The 24068-nt window shown below is 42.7% G+C and overlaps 1 protein-coding gene across 2 annotated transcripts in view; it reads right to left on the bottom strand.

The window, feature by feature from the left end:
* The window catches only part of DGKH (diacylglycerol kinase eta), a gene marked incomplete at both ends in the record, with an annotated part of 163612 nt that overhangs the window by 138461 nt on the left and 1083 nt on the right, over positions 1-24068 (bottom strand). For both annotated transcript variants that reach the window (XM_082304376.1, XM_082304377.1), the window contains one exon: positions 17238-17423. In XM_082304376.1, coding sequence (XP_082160502.1) covers positions 17238-17423 — 186 coding nt within the window. The remainder of the gene's footprint in view (positions 1-17237; positions 17424-24068) is intronic.

A 24068-nucleotide genomic window follows, 5' to 3' on the forward strand; every position in this document is an offset into this window, starting at 1 on the left:
ACCATCTGCCATAGTGTTTCTTGTTTCCTAAAGCAACAAAAGATCTGAAAACCTGGTATGAGGTATAGTTGGCTCTTCTTGGAGGTCCAGAAACTACTTGTGAGAACATAATAGAGAGTATGCAGAAGTGGTGTTAAGACGGATGTTAAGTCTCCCAGAGCAATAAGCCTTGTACCTTCATTTTCACAGCAATCAAATCTTAGCTCCTAAGAAATCACTGCTTTTTGGCAGCCTATATATTAGCAGGATGTGTATATTGGCCTCATCCTTGAATTCAGATTTCTGTTTAAGAGAAAATAAAGTTACACAGGCCCTTTGTTTTATTCTCCAACTTCTGCTCTGTTCATAAGAGACTGCTTTAAACACCATCAGATTTTCAAGAGAATTTAGCATCAACAACTCCCATTTAGGCATGTAAATAAGTCACTTTGGATTTGCTGGATGTTAAGTGCTCCTGAAGAGCTGCCCCATTTACTACTTCTGTACCACTTCACGTAGCACTCACTGGATGTAAAGACGACATCAATAGGCAGACAGTGCACTACTCAGGAGTAACTTTGATTGTTAGGCACACAGGGAGAACGGTTCTGTCGTGGTACAAAAATGCATTTCATAATGATACACTCCTCCTCACATCTCCGAACTTAAGTGTTTAAATTACATACTTTGTACAGGTGTCAACAGTGAAACAGTGAAAATAAAATTAACTTCCCAAGTACCCTCATTTTTCAAACACTTGCACAATTCATCCTAGGTTGTAGCAGGTGATCATGGAACAGACTCGCTCTTCTCTCAGTGTTTTAATTTCGCTTGTTTGATACTTTCTTGATACTAAAACACTTGGGAGGCTGTCATTGAATGGCTGAAGGGAATATGCCATGATTAAAATTGCACAGCATTTGCTTCCAGGCCTTTCATTAGGAAGGTAAGAATTCGTATTCTTCTGAAAACTAAAGAGGAGGCATGGACATTCCCAGTTGTTGTCATGGATACAGCTGCTGAGAAAAATGTCATTGTACCCCTGCAGATAAATGCATGTGCCAACTGCTTGGAATACGCGGTGGGAAAACCACTGCAGATGTTAAACATTCTCACATGGCCATCAGGTTCCTCTGAAACTGTGCACTAAATACAAGAAAAAAAAAATAAAGAAGTTATTTTTAAACATAAGGGTTATGGCGTGAAGGAAGAAAAGGCTAGGCGGTTTAAAAAAAAATGTTGGCACTTTCATAGTTCATGATGTCATGGAGGAAAAAATATTATGGAACAATAGTATGAGTAAAGGATCAAGTGTCAGCCCAACTTCGAGTTATCTGGATTTTGTCAGTGTGTGTTATAACAGTATTGTTAACTACAATAACTGTATTTCTTAGGTCAATGGATGATTAAAAAAACAAACAAATAAAAAAAAGCAACAAACACACGCTGGAAAATTTTGAACTGGGGAAGCTCTGAACCTGATTAGACCATCTCATAGTGTCAGCATTTTCACTTGGGCTAGGGCACTCTGAATCTCTTTCTGCTTCAGCTATACATTAACTGTTTACTGGGGACAGAGATCACAAAAGATGAAGAGGTTGAAAACATGAGACTGTTGGTCCTTATAGCATTTTCCATATCCACTGATCTAGGTCCTTGAATGAAATAAGGCAATTACCAGGATGCTCCTGGAGTTTTGCTGCACACCAGTTAGCAGTATTTCATTGCACCATGCAGGTGGGAAAAAGCAAATAATGTCCCTAAAGCGAGCAGGCAAGGTTTTGGATTCTCCTCTCCTGGTAAAGTGGAAGCACACAACTCCCCCTCTCTCTTCACGTAATCCTTCAGATACCGTGCTCCTAAGGAAGCACAGAGAGAAGCAAAGGCAGGCTGCTCTAGGGCTATCGTTACCTTGAGTGAGCGAAGCACCGAGGGTTAGGATGTGGAAAGGTGAGTTTGACGGTGAGGCACATGAAGACAAACAAGACAAGACTGGCTCCCTGCGTGCAAAAAGAGGCCTTCAGCAGCGTGGAAGAAATCACCCCAAACTGAGGAGCTAATTCACGACCGTGCGAAGACCAAAGAAATAAGGAAGCAGAACTGAGCACCCTGTTATAAATCTCTCCTCGTAAGTATTTTGGGACAGGCCTAAACAATACAATGCCGTGTTTTGCAGAGATATGTGAGCTATCGCTAAACGAAGCACACTGGAACTGGAAGCAAGATAACCACTTTAGCATGATGTAACACCCCAGCTAATTAGCTCCGTTAGGAACAAAGCCTGGGAGCTGCACTGGATCCAGAGGGCAAGCAAGTTCATTTAGAGCTAGCTAGGGCACCTCAGTATGGCACTACTGTCCTCCAGACAGACACCTCCTCGATGTACCAGCTGAAGATGTAAAGCATGATACAACAAAAATAATAGTAATTATCATTATCATCATCATCACCATCACAGGAAGAGGTGCAGTTTCACTGGAAAAGTAGTTGTGAAGTACATGCTGTTAAAAAAAAAAATGTGAGAATATACAATTACACTGCAAAATGTTGGGTTTTTTACCAAAGCTGGGAGGGAACTCCTCTGTTTGACATGTGAGCAGGTGAGCACAGATTCCTACACTGCTGCTTTCACAACAGGTCATGATGTTTATCCCAGCCAAGAAAATAGCTGTTGATCGGCATTCTGCCGTATCTGATCATCACTATGGCCCAGCACCCTACCCTGGTGTCCACTGCAACACACAAGTCCTTTGAAGCTATCCAGTTGCTTTAGAAAAGAAAAGCCACAAGAACTGGAAGCAACTTTAAACAGCTCACTCATGGCAGCCACTCCCCCCTCCCACCACTGTAACCAACAGACCTCACAGGCGTTTGACATAATGGCTAAGTGGTATGCAATTCCACTAAAGAAAAAAATTAAAAGGCATTTTAAGCAAGTGCTCAATAGATTCCATAGTACCCGTCTTAGCTTAGGAGTTGTAACTTTCTCCTCAGGAATTAAAATGTTTTCTGAAGAATCCCCAGGTTCATTTGGAAGGGGAAACAAAAAAGAAGACAAAGAAAAGAAAAAGAAAAAAAAAAGAATCTGGCCTTTCTAGTTTTACACACAGGCTTTAAAATACAAGTTCATGTCCTAAGTACAGATAATTATGGCATGCGAATACACATTTCAGAACACACATGCCTTGCAAAATGAAAATTTCATAACAGTTACAGAAGGGCTTCCAGTACCTGCATCCGCATTGCAGTCCTTTGATCCCCCTAGCCTACTACGCCTTCCATGTTTGCGTAGCAGACAATCAGGGAAATAAATGTTTTTAAATTAAAATAAGTTCTTATCTTCAGGAGACATACAAGGCTTAGAACGTCATCATTTCACTCCTGAAAGATGGAAAGGGTTAGCTGGATTTTTAAGAAGACAGGCAGTCATGTTTTACTATTTGGACTCCAACAGCAGCAATTAAAAATATACTCTTAACTGAAACGACATCATGAATTCATGGGTAGGGACCCACCTGAGGAGAAATAAGGAAAAAAAAATGGAGTGCCTCAAGAGCTCCAGATTGCAGAAGAATAATGAACGATTTCATAGGCTGAACGCTGCCCTCCAGGCAACATCCTCCCTTTTAAGATCCACCCACAGAATTAAGCATGTCCCATAAGCATCACTAGCTTCCAGGAGAAAAGCTGTTCCAAAGCCATTATGACAGGCCATACCTGATACGGTGCTAGAGATGGAGCACCCACTCTACTGACCAAGCCACCCCACAATGTTTCTAGGCACACACGTGCAGCAGCCAGCACACTCTAAAGGCACTTAAATCCTGTCTCATTTGCTATAAACTTCCTCAGTGTGATCTGCTTACTATGTACGCAGAAGGTTAGGTGTGCACTAAGCATAGAGCACAAAGCGCTAAAATCACATGCACTCTCTCCTACTCCAGAGATATACTCCTTATTTCTTTACATCTGGTTCTCTGTCCAGAGCAGGAGCTTACACACAAGTGGATCAAGTACTACATCCTTCCTTGCTGATGCACTGAACACCCTCTCCTCCACTGAGCCTTCATTTAAGCCTCTGTTGGCTGTGACGACCCATGAAGACACCCTAGAAGCTACAACAGTTATATTTGCCCACACCCAGGCCAAAAAAAAAAAAAAAAAAAAAAAAAAAAAAAAAAAAGAAGGACTTAGAGGTCACTGAAAGAGACAGTCAAGCTAAGCATTCACTGGGATGTGTAGTTCCAGGTCGCCAAGACACTGCCCAAAAAGCTGTTCCCAAGTTACTTTGCAAACAATCCTCTACCTCTGCTTTGATCTGGCTTCAGAAGGAAGCTGTCCCACACCTTACGCTCCATTTAAACTGCCCTGATGAAACGTCCTAGGTGTCCTCTCCATCCTTCACTCTCTTCCGCAGAAGCTTTTAGGAACAGTAAGCGTATCCATCCCCATTGTCCAAATCCCAGGATGCTGACATTTCAAATCGTACTCTTCTCTATGCAACTCGTGAAAATAACACAGAAGATAAAAACCTCCCACCAATGCTCAGGCAGCTGCTTGCCTAGATGCAATGAACCCGGCACAGGTTGCCAAGAGACTGCAATGATGAGCAGCATTTATTCTTGAATACTCTCAAATGGGCTTTCACTGTATATTAACTCTAAGCAATAAAACATCAAGACCACATTCTTGTTTCAGTTTAGAATTAGTTTTTATAGCCGATATATAAAAGGAGATAGTTGTAATAGACATGCTATGATGTTCTTAACTGGAACTATATAAACAGTGCTTCTATAATAGGCGCTACTCTGAACTTTGTCAGGGAACTGCCTGAACTTCAGGCTTCATGCCTGGCACTGGTTTTCCTGAATTTTAAACCTGAAAGAAACATCTGTGAAGATGAGAATAACCAAGCTATACAAAATGGTTAAGAATAAATAAATAAAAAAAAAAATCTGAGAATAAGCTATTTTCAAATAGCATGTATAGAAATTCTCCCTGTAACCTCCATTCCCTAGGGTAAAAATTAAGTGCAGATTCACTCAAATTTGGGAGGCCTTAAAGAACAGAAAAAATCAGCCTATTATACCATTTAACAAGATACTGCTAGTGATTTTCAACCTTTCCATCTAAAAATAAGGTAATTTGGCAATTAAAACAAAAGCCACCATTAAACCTTAGGTGTCAGAACATTTTTCCTTATTTATACCTATCAGATGAATAATTTTATACACTGTGCAGCTAGCTAGGGAACAAAAGTTCTATTGCATGTGTTTCTAAGACAGCAGTACTACAGCCTTGCACATATTCTTAGGCATTCGGCAATGATCAAATTTTTCAGGAAAAATTCAGCACTACCAACCATTTTTCTCTGTGGATACTGCATATTATTTTTGTCACACAGCTTAGTATAAATTTCTTTTGGTATAAGTTACATTACATACCTCCCCGATGAAAGAAAGACACGGAAGTGCTTTACTGTATACTGCAAAATTCTGCACACATCAAGAATCAGAGGTTTAGTATTGCTTAACACCTTGGGGAGAAGAGTTGGAATCGGTATTTCTCCATCGCCATATGCTGTGGTAAAACTCTATTGGCAGCAACCGACAAAGTTTAAGTGGTCCAAGGTCAAGCAAAAGGGAAGGCCAAGCTTAGGCTCAAACAAGAGACATACAGTCTTTCAACTAAACTGCATAGTTTGAGAAGTTTTCTAATCATTTCCACAACAAATAATTTACCAGAGAGAAAGCACCGAAAGTATATCCAGGACACAAAGGGTCAAAAAGCCTACATTTTATCAAGTCCCTCTGCCAAGCGTTTCTTCGCTGCATTTAGATGGGTCCTATTCTCTACCATACTCATGACCTCTGAGTCATCTGTCACCACCTGCAAGAGGTGCAGAACCACCTCCAGTGATGTGGAAAGAATGGTGAAGAAGGTGCAGCACTATCCAGACACCCTCAACTGCATCTTGACCAATTGCATCTTGGTCAAACCCTAGGTCATCAAACATGATGCAGAATGACATCAGAAACAAAAGAAAACATGGAAATAACTTAAGTTCTTGCAATTTCCTTTTGTAGGAAATTTTAATTTAGTTTAGTTCCCAGTTCCCCTGAGTGCCTCTTAAAATTCTAGCTTTCAAATTTTAACTAAAGCAGCATACAAACGGTCTTACGGCAAATAAATCATGGCTATAGTAGGGAGAGTATTCAAAATAGCAAACAGTCCAGGGATGTTTAATTAGAGAGAGGAGAAAGACTTTAGACCTTGATAAGGCATGACATGATTCCATGCCATTGATCTGCAATCACATAGCTTTATCTGTAATGCAAACAGAAAGTTATTTAGAATACTCCTAATTAGGTATAATAAGTGTACACTGGCACATTACTGAATCTATAAATAGACAGCAACCACACCATTTCACTCCTGCTCCATGTTAGAAGGTATGGGGAGGGGTGGGGGGGAGAGGAAAGGCACTTTCCTTTTTGTAAGACCTTTCTTACAAGTTGTACCATTGAAAAGAAGTAATTTTTTTTGCTTCTGAAGGTATTTAACCAGGCCTTTAAATACTGACAAATTTTCCTCAGCAGACACAGGTTATCCTTGACACTTGTGCAAAAGGAAGAATACTTAATTCAAAATCAATCAGGAACCATATTCCAGTGATCTGTAAGACATTCAGAGAGACACGGCTCTAGGCAACCCAATGTTGCTTTGAAAATGTCCCTCCTCTGAGCACGGGGGTGGGACCTCCCAAAGTCTCTTCCAACCCAGATTACTATTATGATCCTGTAACAACCCCCACAAATATTTTTTTTTCTAGAAAAAGTCCCTCTCTATAACATCTCATACCTACACACAGTAATTTAAACTGTGGATTAGCTATAAATAACCTTGGTGTATATTTCAAAGAAAAGGTATAATCATCCTTAGCATAAAATTCAGCAGCACCTCACTTGCCTCTTGCCCTGGCTGTGACTTTTTTTTTTTTTTAACTCAAATAGAAAAAAATAAGATTTTCCCCTCATTTCCAGCTCCTCACTGTGAGACAACCTCCCAGGGACACAGGTTTATCACGGGCTCAAAGGGTAATTTGAAATAGGAGCCCTTTGTAAGACTGTTGGCAGCAGATCCCTGGCTGACGAAGGGTGGGGAAAGAGTAGAACCTGTGATGTTAACTCCTTTTATCTCCTCCTCAGTGGTGCACACACTGATCAAGTGAAAAACTGATTTTTAATTTTTTTTTTTTTACCCTAAACAGTGTAAGCAAAAAAAAATTCAGTATTGGTTCACACGCACACACACGTGCACAGAATTACTGGTCTCTTTATGTAAGACGTAAGATCATCTGAAGCGTACATATAATCAGAACTGTGGAAAAATGCAAAGTTTAAGAAGCTGGAATAAAGATTATGTATTCCTTAAAAAAAAAAAAAAAAAAAAAGCTATTCACTGTAGTTACATTTACCTGGCAACACCAGGTAACATGAGATAATACACAAAAGTACTGATGGGTTTTTAAGCATACAGCTTGACATTGCCAGCACATTTAATGGCTTGCTTTTGACAAGAGCTTGTCAGAAGTTCTGTACTTACTAGGATCTTTTTTCCTTTGAAATGCTGAAGAAGCAGCAGAACAGAGTTTTGCGATGCAGTATCAGGGGCATAGATAGAAATCTGACAACCCTCTGAAGCCCAGAGTATTTTTTTAATGTATTTTATAAAATTACCAAGTAGGGCAAGGGAAAAAGCTTGTCATCTACTAGACAGGATACAAGCACAGACCCTAACTTGTGTAACTGCCTTTGAATTTTTGCAAGCTTATTTGCCAGTGGATTGGGGAAGGTTGGAGGCCACCGGCCTAACAGTAAAGTGTCTCAGGTATAAATTTTATCTTGCCTGCACATAGTTTTGAGGCACATCATTGACCAAAATGTTCTCTCTATAAAATGTTAACCAGTGGACTCAGTACAGGTAAAACCCTTTCCTTTGCTTCCTAAAGCTTGCCTGCTTCCAGAAGCAGGCGAAAAGCAGCATACAAACATGTATTAGCCCAGCATTCATTCATAACCAAAAAAACCCAAGATGCAGTCAACTGAGCTACATGAAGAAGTTTTCTTAAATTCTGTTTTCCCCCTACAAAAGCATTACAATGCAGACTTCCAGGTTACATGCAAAGTTTGCTTGAACAAGTTCACTCACTCAGGGGAAAGAAAATAAAGTTTAACAACATCAGATAGATGGCTCTGAAGGTTATTCCTGCTTATTTTGTCTGTAATGAGAAGGTGTGTAAAAGATAAAAATATTTTTTATTTCCTTAAAACCTCTGGTTTAATCAGAAACATTGGCTCTTCATCTACACCCAAGTAACTCACTTACACTAGCTCCCCGTTGCAGACCTGCGTCCTCTCAGCATTCCTCCCAGCCAGAATCCATGTATTATAAATATATCAAGTTAATATACAATAGAAAGAATTACTGTTTACACCATGAACACCACCATGTTCTTTCAGTGATGGGATCCTTGACTCACTAAACCCCTTTTTACCCTTGTAGTCTCTCTTTTTTCCACTTTAACAGATCTCTGAGACTGAGGCCAATCAACGTTGGTCTATAGAGTAACTCGTGTGAAGGTCCTCTCTTTATGGGGATTATTGGGAGAAACCTTGCAGAGCTACAGGCTGAAAGGAAAAGGGATATCACCCTTCCTCTGTTCAAATTCCTGAAGAAACCGTGACAGCAGCAGGCAGGAAAGGAGGGAGAGAACAAGAAGCAAGATGTCTCTATGGGAGCATTAAAACAAACACAGAAGTATGTGCTCGTCCTCACGATCAACAGAGTGTGCACAGGGAGGGAAGAAGTCTCTGCCCGACGGGCGGCCAGGACTGCTGGTTAGCCACGCTGATCCTTTCTGGCATCCTTAGCTGAACCAGAGCAAGCCACCCTTCTCACCAAGAGCTGGGAAGACACCGACCTCCCTCTCACTCCGGAGCATCACAGCAGCAATAAGGACTACCAGCTGTCAAACTGAAGCCAGTCAAACTCGGTTGCTAAATTTAAGCAACCACACAACAGGACATAACTGACCAGAGCAGCATGACAGCCCTTTAGATCCACTTAAATCTCCGCAGGCATGAAAAACCTCGGCAGATCTTCCCAGCATGAAACTATGCCAGAAGTGCAAAATGACACCGAGGGCACGGCCGGCTCTCCTCAGCGAGCACATCCAGAAAGACCCTGGCATGGGCTGGACATGCATCCTCCCAGCGGCTGCCCACAGAGGGACTCGTGTTGCTTCCCACCCGGCAAATACATCGGGAGACTCACCACCCACAAGCTACTGTTCAGCCTCAAAACCCTACTAAGGTTGCTAAGTGACAATAACGTAGCGCGATCTCACACCATTTGCAACCCCCAAACGTTTAAAGGCAAGGAAATGAATGGTTCAGATCATCATAAATCTCACACCGCCCATCCAATAAACAAATAAATTCTCATCAAGTGTAAAGCCTTGCCGAATTCATTACAATAATGTTAACTCTCCCAGGAGTATAGCTCAGGTTTTTCTTATCGTGCTTTCAGTATCTAAGCGGTGAAATACTCCTAAACAGGAACATCAGTTGAATGAGAAACTTAGCTGGGAAAAAAAAAAAAAAAATTATTTGCTCTTTCTTCATAATTGTGCAATATATCAGGATAATTCCTACAAGGTAAAAGTTTTATAAGTCAACTATGTTCTGACTTCGTGTAGAAAACCTTTATGGCTCACATCCAATGAGCACTTAAGTGCTGGCTTAATTTTAAGAAGTAATTAATCATATAAAAGTGTACAGGACAACTGAAGTGTTTCAGTATGTGCTTAAATGTTTTACTAGAATAAATCTCTTATTTCATTTTAAATAGCATCTAATGCAGTGGTCTTATTTTTAGCATATCAATGAAATAATATTTATTTTGGGTCAGTGTTAAGCTTGTTTGCTGTGATAAATGCAATGTTTACATTAAGAAAGAATGAGGTTTCTTTTCATTATCATGTGGAGGATGTAAGTTATGGATGTCCCCAAGCTAGGCTTTTTTTTGCAATTGCTAGCAAATTGAGAGTTGTGGCTTGAACTTAGTATAATAGAGCTACGGTTACTGCACTGTTATTGAGTAGCCTGTTCTTACGTTTTTAAAATAAGATTTTGGAGAATGTAACTTACTTTTTGGAGGCAGGAGGGCAAAGGATAAAACAGTAATGTAAGGTGGTGGCAAATACAAAAGTGAAAGAAACAGTTATCTCTCTTCATAGAAGACAAAGTCCAGGTACCAAAGTATCAAACTGAAGAAAATGAACAAAGCTAGCCACGCTGTCAATAACTTTATAACATCACATCCACCTACGTTACAAATAACTATAAAGAATCTCAAAAATCTAATGGCCAACAAGAACAAAATATTGGAAGAACAAAATATTGGTCTTGTGGTTCCTTTGCAAGTGAGCTACTGAAGTACCTTCACAAGACACCAAACTATGTCTTAAGTATCCCTATCAAAGGAAAACATCCAAAACATCAGAATGACTACAGAAGCATTCTTTTATACCCAAAACTCCGTATTCTGAGCTTCAATGAATCCACACACAAACACACAACACTGCACATTACCTTCTCGCTGCGCTTAGATTTCGAGGTCTCCAGACTATATATGTTGTTCTATAGATCCCTTGCCAGAAGCATGGTTGGCCAAAGTTCAAAGAAAATGAGAGTAACATTGTTTAAAAACAAACTTAGCCTTTTGGAGCATTCCACAGCAAGAACATTGGTCTAAACTGCCTTTTACCATCCTCAGTAAGTCAAAAGGATTCAAAACTCCCCTTCGCATAAAGGCTTTGTGATAGCCAGACTGTTCTTGTGATCACTACTTCAATTATAAAATCACTGTAATTCTACGTGTTCTTCTACGGACATCCAAACTAACTTGGCTAGTCCAGCTAGTCATACAGCAGTCATACAGCAGTTATACAGCAGTCTTGCATTTGGATTCTGATGTAATTCAAAATGTCCACAAATTATCTATATAGCCTTACATGGATAAAGACCCAGCTATAGAATAGTCCTTTCTTGAGCTCTGGCATGGCTGTTACGTGTCTTTGGGACTGTGTGCATGAAGTTCACAAGATAAGGCATCTCAGAAAGGGATTCCCAGTTGTCATTTATTCTTGAATTAGTCTCTTCTTGTGCTTCTTAAAACCAGAAATTCTCTCTAAACTAAACAAGAAGCTCAATGTGTTTCACCTGATCTTTTTGGCAGAAAAGCATTCCCCAGCTCCGTGGAACAAAACACAAAACAATCAACATCTTTTATATAAAAAATGAGAGTGTGATTATCTTGTCTTTTTTCGCATTCACAGCTCACCAGCTGGCTGGGGGGAAAAAAGTATAACTCCTGTTATTTTTCGGTACAAAATAGCATTAATCCTTTAAAGGTTCTAGAAAGAAAAAAAAAAAAAAAGACCAAAAGCAACATTTTCTTCGAAGACCTGCTTGCAAATATCTAGTAAAAAGTTACAAGATCCTCTTTTCTGGTACTTAGCTAGCAATTTAAGCTTTGCCACTACATGCATCACTAAAATGCCTTAGCAGATTTCATTTCAGTTTTATACAAACATGTGTCAGGATTTGGAGTAGTAATGACCACTATGCCTTAAATGGTCTAACTCTTTCCATTCTAAGCCTGTTCGCTTCTACGTAGCGCGTTTAGTCATTTTTAACTTCCCAAAACTATCATGTCTTTGGCTGAAATTTTCCATTAATGGACACTTTTCTGAAAGCTTATGTAAAGATACAGCAAGTACGAGAAGCAATATATATCGCACACCACTTCACACTAAAAACTGGTTTCCTTCATCCAGGCCTGCTCTAGAACTGAATAATATATATATAAAAGTATATGAAACCTTAAATATATTATTCTGTGCATGAGTATGTGTGTCTGCATATATCAGGAGCATACACTGAAGAACTGATTCTGAATATTTCACTTCAAAGTTAGGTTAAAGACCCCGGGATAAGGGGAGGGAATCAAATTTGCCAGAGATTTTACAACAGTTATAGAAAAAAGTTGGTGAAACATTTTACTAAGGATGGATATACAATGCATGCACTGAACAACTAATTTAATTGCAGAGTGAAAATGATGGAAAATACAAATACTGCAGACAGATATCCTACAGCACCCTTCAGTCTTTTCTGTAGGCACTGCCAGATGCCAAGAACTCGAGGACAATTTCTATGCACTTGGTCACTTTAGTTCTGCCCCATGCTGTGTGAACACAATGATAAAGTTTAGACACTATACATGTTACTGCTGTTGCAAAATCGCAAATTACAATGCATTTTGAAGCTATGCAGATTCAGACAACCTTAATGCACATAAAGGATCCCCAATGGGGTTAAATTTGCTACCGTGGCATTCTCCTGAGAACTTCTGGTGCATAAAAATCATGTTTCCTTAACCAGAAAGGAATCAACCACTACTTAGCTGAGTAAATCAGGAACTATCAAAGCTAGAAAAAGCAGGTTACATTGCAGAGTGTGATGTTCGTGAAGTCTAACACCGGTACCGACCACAGCACTTTACACTTAGGTGAATTAACAAGCTATGGTCACTGGAGAGAAACGTATACCAGAAACAAACAGGAAGTGACTGCAGGGGCTTGGCACCGGCAAATGTCACCATATGGAAGAGCTTAGAAACTTTTCGAAGGCTCAGTTCCTAAATGGCTGGTGTTACCCACTAAGGCCAATAAAAACACAGTGGGGAATTGAATTAATTTACTTTTATTACTCCATAATGATTTAGGATATCTAAAAAAAATATATTAAGACCCCAGGTAAGATAATTGTAGTAACAACTCTTGCCATTTAACTAAACAACACTGTATCATCTCCACTAATTATAACACACGGGTGTTTCTGAACATCTCCCACGTTACAGTAATTTCATTATTAACAAAAACCACTGGGGGTGAAGGAGAGGAAGACACCATTCTCCCAGATACATTACAAGTGTATTTATCTTGCTCAATACACCCTATTTTCTTGCATTTCCTGATTTATACGTTCTGCTCCAGAATGTCTGCTTCATCCAAAAATATACACAGGCCAGATGATACCCAATTGCAGACTTGAGAGCAAAACACGTATCCAGCCAGGTCAGCGATGAAAGTGCTATTCTTTATATCCACTTTTAGCAGAGAGTACTCAAGACAAGAGTAGGAACTATAACTGTGCTCATCTGATGACCCTACTTCCAAGTATCCAGGGAGCATTTCATTTATTAATCTTGTGGTTGCCCCCAAGATGAGCAGAATTTAAAGAGAAAAAGTGTCAGCTCTAATTCGAACCTTCCCTTCTTGACAGGTCCCAGCTATAAAGAACTGAAGCAAGACCATCTTTTTAAGGAACATACTTGGCACTACAGTGATTAACTTTAAAGAAACTACAACCTAGCTGATGACAGGCAGAGTTTTCAGGCTGCAGCCCCAAAGATCTGAAGTCATCTGTTTCATTTAAGAAAGGCACCGATGCTGCCTGTCTTAACCAGCATCTTTAAAAGTTAAGAAGACAAATTTAACGCAGACGCATGGAGAACTTTCCACGACTTCAATCCCCAATCTAACACTGTTTGTACAGCATGATATATACTACTTCAAAACTGTCTGACGACAGTTTTCCAAAGTCCTCATAAAAACAAAATGCATATTCCAAAAATGGGTTTACCAAGACATTTTTTGTGTACTAAATATTCAGGTCTCCCAGAGATGGGGAAATTGGGGGTAGACAGCATGAAGTCAAGAATTGTTTCAACGCTTTCCATTGGGGATTTCAGCTCAAAACTGCTCGAACTTCACAGGGTACCTGCTACCTGTTTATTCCCTTGCATTTCCTCCAGGGAACACATACAAGCTCCACAGATGCCACAGCTTCCAGGATGAGGTTTATAGATGCTGGCTTTAATCTCACAGAATTACTAATTAATTTTGGTTCTGACTCCCCTAAAGCCATCTACTGCCACAGCGCCACTCTATAACCAAGCATGGGGCCTGAGCAAACAGCTCCTAGGTACAAACAAGGTGTTGGCCCAAAGAATAGTTTAGTCCTTTGCACTGCAACTTGTTCTCTCTTCCTCAGGTTTGCAGACACCAAAACACGTTGATCTTCAAGTTTTCTGTTTGGGGAAATTAATAATGGCCATATTGTGACACACACAGGCCTTTAAATTACTCTAAAAATGTGAGGAATACATATGCATAAATTAAAAATACACCCATAAGAGAACTTACATAAACATCTGGCCCTATCACCCATCCATTTCACGTAGCGATTTACTGTAAAAGTAGTTCCACTGAAATCAAGCGAGCAATTTGCAGAGGAAGTTGCTATTCAACATGGGCAAGTGGTAGTAAAACTGGACAACAGATTTCTGAGTAGAACTGTATGCATATGATTAGCGTATCACAAACAAGCAATGAACTTCAGTGTAATTACATCTGCCAATATAGTATTCTTTTTTTTTTTTCATTTTCCCATTCTGTTTCTCACCATTTCTGTTTTCAGCCAAATAATAAATTGCTTTTATTTAGGAAGAAGAGGGCAAAGCTTAAAAACTCCCTTTGAGCACTACAGGTGTTAGAAATCTTTGGACTTTGTTTGTGCTAGCGGAAGGGGTTTGCTCTTATACATACATTCGCTAAATCTTATTGTACACACGTTAAAAAAAATCCACTCCTGAATGATTCTCTCTGCAAAGTATCACCATATGGTAGCTTTCACAAATGATCAACTGTACCAAAACATCTAAAAATAACATCTTCCTTAAGTAAAATAAAAACAATTACCAGCAGAGACTTTGGGGTATAGTTCTGAGCTAAGGAATCAATACCACGTTGCTGAAATGCTTCAAGTAAGTATATAAGCAACCTCCAGAGAAAAATAGCACAGCGTTAAACGGCCCGCAAGCATCAATGATAAATGTAATATACATGTTTTGGCTTCTTTCAAAAGTCTATTCTTAGCTGTAAGACAAACCCAATCCATTTAATTAAAACCTTAGCTTACAAACACATTCACCGAGTAAGTGAAGCTTAACAAATCTAATTTGAATGAAAGGGACTAGCTGGGTAAAAGAGCAGCTCCCTGATGTTCCTTGCTCTAGTGGTTTCATGTAACCACTGATCACCAACTACTACAACAGCAAACATACAACACCCTTAAACTAAATGGGAGTTGTCTGTCTAAATATAGCTACTTTTAAATAATGCATCGCGAGTTATAAAATAAAGTGCTACTGAATTATTTAAAATGGGTCTCATCTTTAACAAAGATATATCAGTTTTAATTAAATGGAAAGAAAGATGTTTATATTTGGGGTTGCACATTATTGTAAACTGCAACCAGTACAGCAACATTTTATGACTCCCCTTATGTCAGCAGTCAGTTTTTCCTATATATATCTGATTCACAGAAATAGAACTGAGACGCTAACTAAGATAAGCAAAAGCATCACTTGCAGAGCTGTCTTAGAACTTCAGGCCATTCCAGCTTTGCGCTCATTCACAGCCTTCAGATACAGAATATCCCACCAACCCGTAACAGTTGGTAAGGATTGGCTGAGATCCCGTGCTCACAAACCTGTTTCAATAACGTTCATAATCCACATGCCTTCCTTGCACAAGTATCAACCAAGAGAGCAATCTCTCGAATACACTTAACAGCACTACAGCTAATAAAGCATCACGCTCCGTCACTTTTAAAACATTTTGAAGACCGCCACACAGAAGCGGTGTTCAAGCTGAAAGTTTGTGTAGGACTATGTTTTCAACACAATGCAAGAGTTGTATATTATTTATTATCGTGACCCTTCAGCCAGGCGTAACATCTGCAAATGCAAAATTAACATTTAGCAATAAAATGGGACGACACGTCGTGTTTAGGAAGTTTCAGGAAAAAATTGCTTTCCACCTCGCATAACGGGATAGTGCTACTGTTTAACAACCAATGCTTTCTGTTTAAAGGCAGCTGCCTTTTGGGTGTACCGTGTGAAGCGAAAGCTCAAAGGAAGAACAGCAACAATCTGACGGGACTCCACAAACAGCTCCTTACTAATTTTAATGGGTGCTCTGTAAAGGAAACAACAACACATGACCTACTGTGTACAATCAAACCCTAAGTGTGATCTGTCTGGGCCTGCATGGAGTCACTTTGCTCCTCAAACCAGACGCTTCCAGCAAAAACCCTGATCTTGATGTCACTGCACCCATAGGCTCTCCCCAACGGGGTTTTCTGCAGACCACATCACTGAATGTGGACCACGCTTTCTAGAAAGTCATGGGATCCTTCTACAAAGAAAGTAAGTCAGGTCTCATTATTTATGTACTTTTAAATGCGTACTTGTTGAAGTTCATTTTGCAGGAAAAAAAACGTGATGTAAATACAGCATCCATCAAAAAGTTAATTCCACCAGGATGACTTCGGCAGCCAAAAAAACTGCATTAACCTGAAACTCTGACAGCTGCTTTTTCTCCAGCCCCAGGAGCGAGGATGTACAGAAGTTCCCTCCTCTCCCGCGAGGTGCCTTTCAAAGCGGCCACCGCGTTTCCCTCCTTGGCGGCACTGCCGCTCCCAAACGGGAGCCCGCCGTGCCACCGCGGGCTCCCCGCCCGCCGCCGCCCGCCGCTCCGGCGGAGCGCACGGCGGCGGCCCCCCGGGGCCGGGGGTGAAGCAGACGGAGCGGGGCGGGGGGGGGGAGAAGGAAAGTTGGTGAGGAAGGGCCGGCTGAAGCAGCCCAGCCGCGCCGTGGGGAGGCAGGGCGGGATCCCCGCGGCAGCGGTGCCCGCCGCCGAGGAAGAGGAGCCGGAGGGAGGCAGCCCGCCGCTTCCCCCACACCCAGGACTCCAGGCAGGGCAGGGCGGCTGCCGGCCGCCGGGGAAGGCGGCTTCCCCTCCGGCCCCGCGGAGCCCCGGGGGGCTCTTCCTGCCAGCCGGGGACAGATGTGGACGCAACAGCTGGACGGGGAGGAGGGGAGAGGGAAGGAAGGAAGAGGCACGGCTGCCTCCCCCACCACCACCGCCGCCGCCGCCGCCGCTCCCGGGGATGCGGACGGGATGCAGCGGCCGCCCCCGGCTCCGGGCTGGCCCCGCTCTTGGATGGGCATGGGGCAAAGTCGCCCCGGAGGCAGCGGGGCTCGCCGGCTCCTGCCCCCCTTACCTTGCTGCGGATCTGGCCCGAGGTGGACACTTTCCGGATGAGTTTCTGGGGGCCCTCCTGCTCCCCTTCGCTGTCCGACGACTCGTCCGCCGGCCCCGCCGCCGCCGCCGGGGGCTGGGGCTGGGGCTGCTGCGGGATCCCGGCGCCGCTCATCCCCGACTCGGCCCCGGCCATCTTCCCGGACTCCTGCCGAGAGAGAGCACACAAGCCCGGCTCAGCCAGGGCAGCCGCTGCCGCTCCCCTCCCCGGGGAGAAGGAGGAGGCAGCGCGGGAGGGTGGGGAAAGAGGCGGCGCGGGGGGGAGGAGACGGAGGCGGTGGCGGCGGCGGGGACGGGGACGGGGACGGAGCCGGAGCCGGGCGCTGGCGGAGCGGAGCGGGCCGCCCGGCCGCCATCTTCCGCCGCCCCCTCTGACGGGGAAGGGCGGCGCGCCCGGCCCGGCCCGGCCCGGCCACGGCGGGCGCCGCTCCCCGCTCGCCGGGGCCTGGGGTGCCGCCACCCGGCGGCGGGCGGAGCCGGGGCGGACGGGCCCGGCCCCCTGCGCCTCTGCCGCCGGGGAGCCGCCGGGAGCGGCCGCCGGCTCCAGGGGGCGCCCAGCGGCGGCGGGTGCCGGTGCCGGTGCCGCCCCGCCGGCCGGGCCGGCTCGGGGCGGGCCGCGCCGCAGGTGAGTCCGAGGGGCGAAAGCGGCGAAGGCGAGGCGGGAGGGCCCCGGCGCCCCCGCCCCTGCCCGGGCGTCCCCGCGTCCCGCCTGGCCGCGTCCCGCCTGGCGCGGGCGGGGGGAGGAGGCAGCGGCGGAGAGCGGCCCGCTGGCAGCCCAGCGCCTTCCCCCGCAGCCCTCGCTGAGCACCGCCGTGGGTGTGTAAAGCCCGGTGACCGTCAGCGGGGCGGGGGGGGAACCGAGTCTTCACGCAAGCACAGCGAAGCCGTCCGGCTCTGAACGCGGGTGGCCTTGCCCCGTGCCGTCCGGTCACGGCTGAGGACCGTGTTGCTCTCCCTTGGGAGCACTGGGTGTCTTTTGGGGACCGGATAGATGGCATCTAATGCAAGGGGCTCCTTATCCACACCTTCATCCAGTCAATCCCGTGGTATCCTTCAGCATCAAAGCGCTGGACGATTTCGGCAAACGCATACATTGCTTTCCAGTTGTTTTCTCCTCTTAGTTTAATTTTCTTATTGCTCTCTTCATTTTCATCTTTGTAAAAGAGGAGCTTTTACTTTTGGGGAAGGAAAGGGTCAGTTTTCCCTTTTAATCTCAGATCTGGCAGCTCACACGATCTCAAAATGTCACCACATGTTCTGAATTGTGGGACTTTGAAATTATTGTGGCTTGTATGTAGTCAGTGTTCAAAATAAGCATTTAAATCACAGCAATACTAAATAAAACACACAACCCCTAGCTGCATGGACCGGATTAAACATAAGAAAGCAATCAATACTTGTGGCTTCTATATTCCCACAATTCTATTTATATTTCTAGAAAGGGAACTGAGATATCTTAATATGCTAATATAATGCCACACTACCTAAATACAAAGCAGTTAATGAGAAAGAAAAACAAACCCATAGTGTACAACCTATCGCACACTGCAGACACCTTGCCGCGAGCTTAATTTCATACACTCTGGAGTATCCCATTTATTTTATTGGGACTTATTCGTAGCAGGTGAAATTAAATATTTCCATGAAGCCTTGTAGGTTTTGTGTCTTAGTTCTGTGTTACTGCATCAGGTACTTTGAATGAGATTCTACTACTCTCCTCCACATAGGACCCCTTCTACTAAGTTACATTAAAAAATTGTCAAAAGTTACATTTAAAAAGTCAAAATTTCTATTAAGTTATATTTTAAAGGAATTTTGATCATATTACCTACATTCCCTATTAGAATAATAATAGGGCCTAAATCCTACCATTAATACCACATCTCAAAATAGATGAAGTTCTCCTATAGTCCCTTTTCCTTACAGGCTAATTGTGAAACTAAGGGATGACTCTGCCTTGTCTCACTCCTCACCTGAGAAAGAGTTCTCCTTTTTCAAAAACACGGGATCAAACTTGGGCAAGCGCAAGTATGTACTGCTCTCAGTGAATTAATTTAGGGCACGGCTAGGAAGAAAGATAGGTTAAGAGCAAAGTTTGTGGACACTTGTTCTTTCCACCCTCCTTTCTTCCTCTTCTCCGCCTTAATTTCAGGAATAGCAAATTACGCTCGAACAAGTCTCACTGCAATTCCTTGAGCCTTTTGAAGGTAAATGACAACTGAACATTGCAAGAGGACGACAAGACAGAGTTTGCTATTTAATGCTGACACATATTACACGTAATTGTGACTATGATTTGAGGAACACTTAGTGCTAACAGAATGCCAGCAAGATTGACTAACTGCATTTAATACAACTAAATTAAACAGCACTAGCTGAACAACTGTTAGATTTGTTCCCATACTAAAAAAGCATTCAAATTATCGGCACATGTGACTGCCATGTATTTGTACCACAGGACTAGGATCCTGTGCAAAGTTACATGCAAAACTGTTGACAAGTAGATATTTCCCCCACAGAAAATACCTTTCCAAATTCAGTTGAAGAGGAGAGATGAGACAGTGAGGGGGAAAGGCACACAAAGGCCTCAAGTGTATAATTTGGGATTAGGACGTTTGAACTCGGAGAGGTCATGAAGTTGACTATGTTGATGACCCCAAATTTGCACCTTTGGGTGTTTGGGTTTTTTTTTTAATAAAACATCATCTGGTTGCTTGTTCCTTACATATTTAGACCTTGATCCTAGAAACAGTAGGTGGTTAAAGTGTATTTGCAAAAACAGCCTTCCGCTGAAGTTTTGGAATAACAAACGCACAGCACCGGTATCTTCCAGAGCAAAACACTAATTTGGTTTGTTTTCAAACTGCTTTCACATTCATTACACTGCAAGTTAATTTAAAAACTCATCTTCAGGTTTATAAAACATTGGGCCTTTTCGCAATGGATGTAAATACATTGTTTCATCATATATTACATGGAAAAATAGAAACAAGTTAATAATTTGGGTTTTTAAATGTAACAGCTCCCGTGACATCCGATGGCTATTACAGTGCAAGCTCCAGAGGAGCTGGAGATCTCCTTAGGTATCTGTATAGACAGCGCAGGTTTCATAGAATCATAGAATAGTTTGGGTTGGAAGGGACCTTTAGAGGTCACCTGGTCCAACCCCCCTGCAATGAGCAGGGACATCTTCAACTAGATCAGATTGCTCACAGCCCTGTCCAACCTGACCTTGAACATTTCCGACGATGAGGCATCCACCACCTCTCTGGGCAACCCATTCCAGTGTTTCACCACCCTCATTGTAAAAAATGTCTTCCTTATATCCAGTCTGAATCTACCCTCTTTTAGTTTAAAACCATTATTGCTTGGCCTATCGCAACAGGCCCTACTAAAAAGTCTGTCCCCGTCTTATAAGCCCCCTTTAAGTACTGAAAGGCCGCAATAAGGTCTCCCCAGAGCCTTCTCTTCTCCAGACTGAGCAACCCCAACTCGCTCAGCCTTTCTTCATAGCAGAGGTGTTCCAGCCCTCTGATCTAGATTTCATCTCAAATACGTAAACTCTGGTGAAAGACTATATGTAGGTGAAATGGGCAATAAATACAATTCTTCAACTTCTGTTCACCTTCAGAGCTTAACTATCAGCCCTAGCTTCTGCACACTTTCTGGACCGTGCAGAGGGCATCATGCATCCTCGTGTGGGCTACCCCGTTGTCATCTCCCTCTCTCCTGAATGCCCAAACACAAAAATTGGGTTACAAGGAGGGAATCCACCAGCCTTTCACTTCCAAGCGAGTCTTATTCCTCATATCTTGAGAAACTTCAGAGTGCTATGAAAAAATTTTGAAGTACTAGGAATGTTCTCTCAGGTCACCTAATGTGAAGATTTTAGTAATGATAACCTAAATCTGGACATGGTAGGAAGTGTCCCACAAGTACACTTCAATGAGAATATGGTTTCGGCGAAGTGCGTACCGGAATCTGTAAAATTATGGGCTCTAAAATCCACAATCACCTAATGTGTGCAGAGTTCTTCCAAACGGAGAAACCAAGCAAGTGTTAAGCATTGTTGAAAGTACCCGAGTTACTCATTTATGTTAGCGTAGAAAGCTGTTTCTACAAACGTATATGTTGTAGGTGCACAAAGACAGTTTTAAAGATCTCACCATTTCCACTTGTTCTTCTTTTCAGAGGCATTAATAGATAATCAGGGTCCAGTTCCAGCCTTCACTCAGGTAAAGCTGCCTAAGATAGCCATGAAGCTTTGCCTCAATAAAGACTGCCAACTTGACTTCCATCGCTTCATCTCACAGCTGAAATTCTTCCAGGTGATCAATGTCAGACTCGATATGAGAAATATTGAATAGCACATTTCAGCTCAGTGAATATAGCTGTGAATACTGTGGTACAAATGGTACCACTAAAATCTCCTACACTTCTGAATAGGCTCTTGAAGAATATGGGGATATATGCAGCTATTAAAAACACATACGATATTTGCATGCGCTATGTCTTTCATTTAACATACTCAGTTTCACGCTTCTTAGTAATTGCCTTAAATTTCCTAACTGAAGCAAGGGAAGACTGGTGAAAAGCGTAAAGAAAGGCTGGCATTTAAAGGGAGATGCTCAACTGGTACAAAACAGCTCCGCTGACATCATTTGCACTACGGCAGTTGATATCAGCTGATGATCTGCCCTCTATATTCAAAGAATCCCAAAATGCTGGGTACATATATGCACTGTGAGAGCGTTTTAACTCAACCACATCCAGTCCCAATAATAGAATATGTGTTGCTAATGTGCAATGTAGAAAAAAAAAAAAAAACAAATACACACGTGCTCTAGCTGCACTGGAGATTATAGTATATAATGCAGATTAATGCATTGTTTGATTCCAGGAACATAAATGATTCCAGCTCTAATATTGATTCCCTTCATAACAAGCGTATTTACCTCCTTTTCTCTAGGTCACTTTGGCATCTATAAGCTGAAGGGTAATACATTTTTCTTCCTCCACCTCAAAAAGTTGTTCAGAGGGGATCTGGATGAATAATGGTGTATGTGTCAGGTTAACCATCCATCACATTTAAAAGACTTTATTCAATCTTTCCTAATTTTGATGGTTAGTGATGACTATAGTTTTTAACTGGGCTCCCCACACTGAGCAAATTAATTTCAGATCTGCCTGTCTGAACTCCCTCTGCAGATCGAGTTAGCGATGTTATTCTTTCTTGGCTTCCTTACTTACGAAAAGGGAAACCAAAATATAACACAATGTATGCATACCACTGTTAAAGAGAGTAACTGCATTGCTCATGGCTGTTTTAGGAGTAGCTGAGGCAATCCTGTAACCTGTAGGTTACAAAAACGTGTTGTATGCTTTGGAGTGAACAGATATAAACCAGTGTAGGTCATCAAAATAAAGAGTCACTTTGCAAATGTGTTAGGACTCGTCTATGCATTTCAAGGGAAAGGTGAAGTCAAGACTCAGGTCTCATATAAAATATGAAAGTCAGGTCTAGAACTTTGTAAGACATATATTGTGTATATTTTGAGTACAAAGCCACCGAATCTCTCTTGGAAGAATGCAGGATGAGCCTTACATTTTCTGTTACTTTTATTTAGCTCCATCATGGAGGCTTTAATGCAACCCTTACTGGAGTCAGGAAGAGGGTTTCCATTCAAAAGTGAGCTGTGAATTAAGGAAAGGATTTTATAGAAATTTGAAATTGCACACAGACAAGTCCAACCCTGACAGGCAAAGGAGAAGTTGTGGCTCCATTTGATATCCATCACTTATTTCTCAGAACAGCTATAGGGACAGGGCTTCCCAATGACTTCTGACAATCTGCACAGATAATTAACTTGCACAGATTCAAAACCTGCAATAAATAGCTTCCTCTATCCTGCTGCTCTTTTTCTGTGTTTTGAGAGCGAGGGAGAGGTCTGGGCACTTTTTCTTCCGTTCATCATTTCCCTTCACCGAAATCTCCCTTTGCCCCCATTATAATAAAAAGCCTGCTTATGAGCAGATACAAAGAAGAACGATGTGGCTTTTGCCACAAAGACTATGTATTTTATCAGCAGGTTACCAGGTAAAGGATTGAGTGGTTTAGCTGAAATTAGAGTCTTGTAAAGGAAATCAGTGCAGTGGTTAACCTTAAAACTGCATTCATGGATGTACTCTTTAACAAATGCAGCAGTGAAATGATAAACATGACCCAAATCCTGGCCCTTACTGGGGGAGGGGGAAATGGAGAAAAAAAAGATGTGCTCCTTGTTTATCTGAGCCCTGTGCACAGAAGGAAACGGGCTTGGATGCTTCAGCCAGGACTCCGCATTTCCAAGCGGAGGGGCTGCAATCCATCTGCCTCCCAAGTTTCAGCCGAGTTTCGAATGACAGCAGCCAATTTAAATGTCACTGTTTAATAGGATAACGCATTCGCGGGAATCGGCTCCGTCGCCTTCCTCCCACGATGTCTTCATCTCTCCAGGCAACAAAATCTCGGGTTTCCCTTGCCTGATCCTTTCGGTGTCAGCTCCATGTTACCGAAACACGCATACAGCTGTTTTTCCTATCACAGCTGCATCTCTGGCAGCAGCTTCGGGGCTTGAGAACTGCAGAGGGCAGTGAAGGGGGATGTTCAACTTCACAACAAAAATGAGGCTAGTAAAAATGTATTTGGGAGGGCTACAAATCCTAAGAGGGAAGGGGGTGAACTGAGTTCACCGTGGATATCTCCAGGGCTGGGCTGCTGCTTTCCTGGGAGCGAGCACGCTGAGCCAGGCAG

Source organism: Platalea leucorodia (assembly GCF_965183815.1).
Source record: "Platalea leucorodia genome assembly, chromosome: 2".
Lineage (NCBI taxonomy): Eukaryota > Metazoa > Chordata > Aves > Pelecaniformes > Threskiornithidae > Platalea > Platalea leucorodia.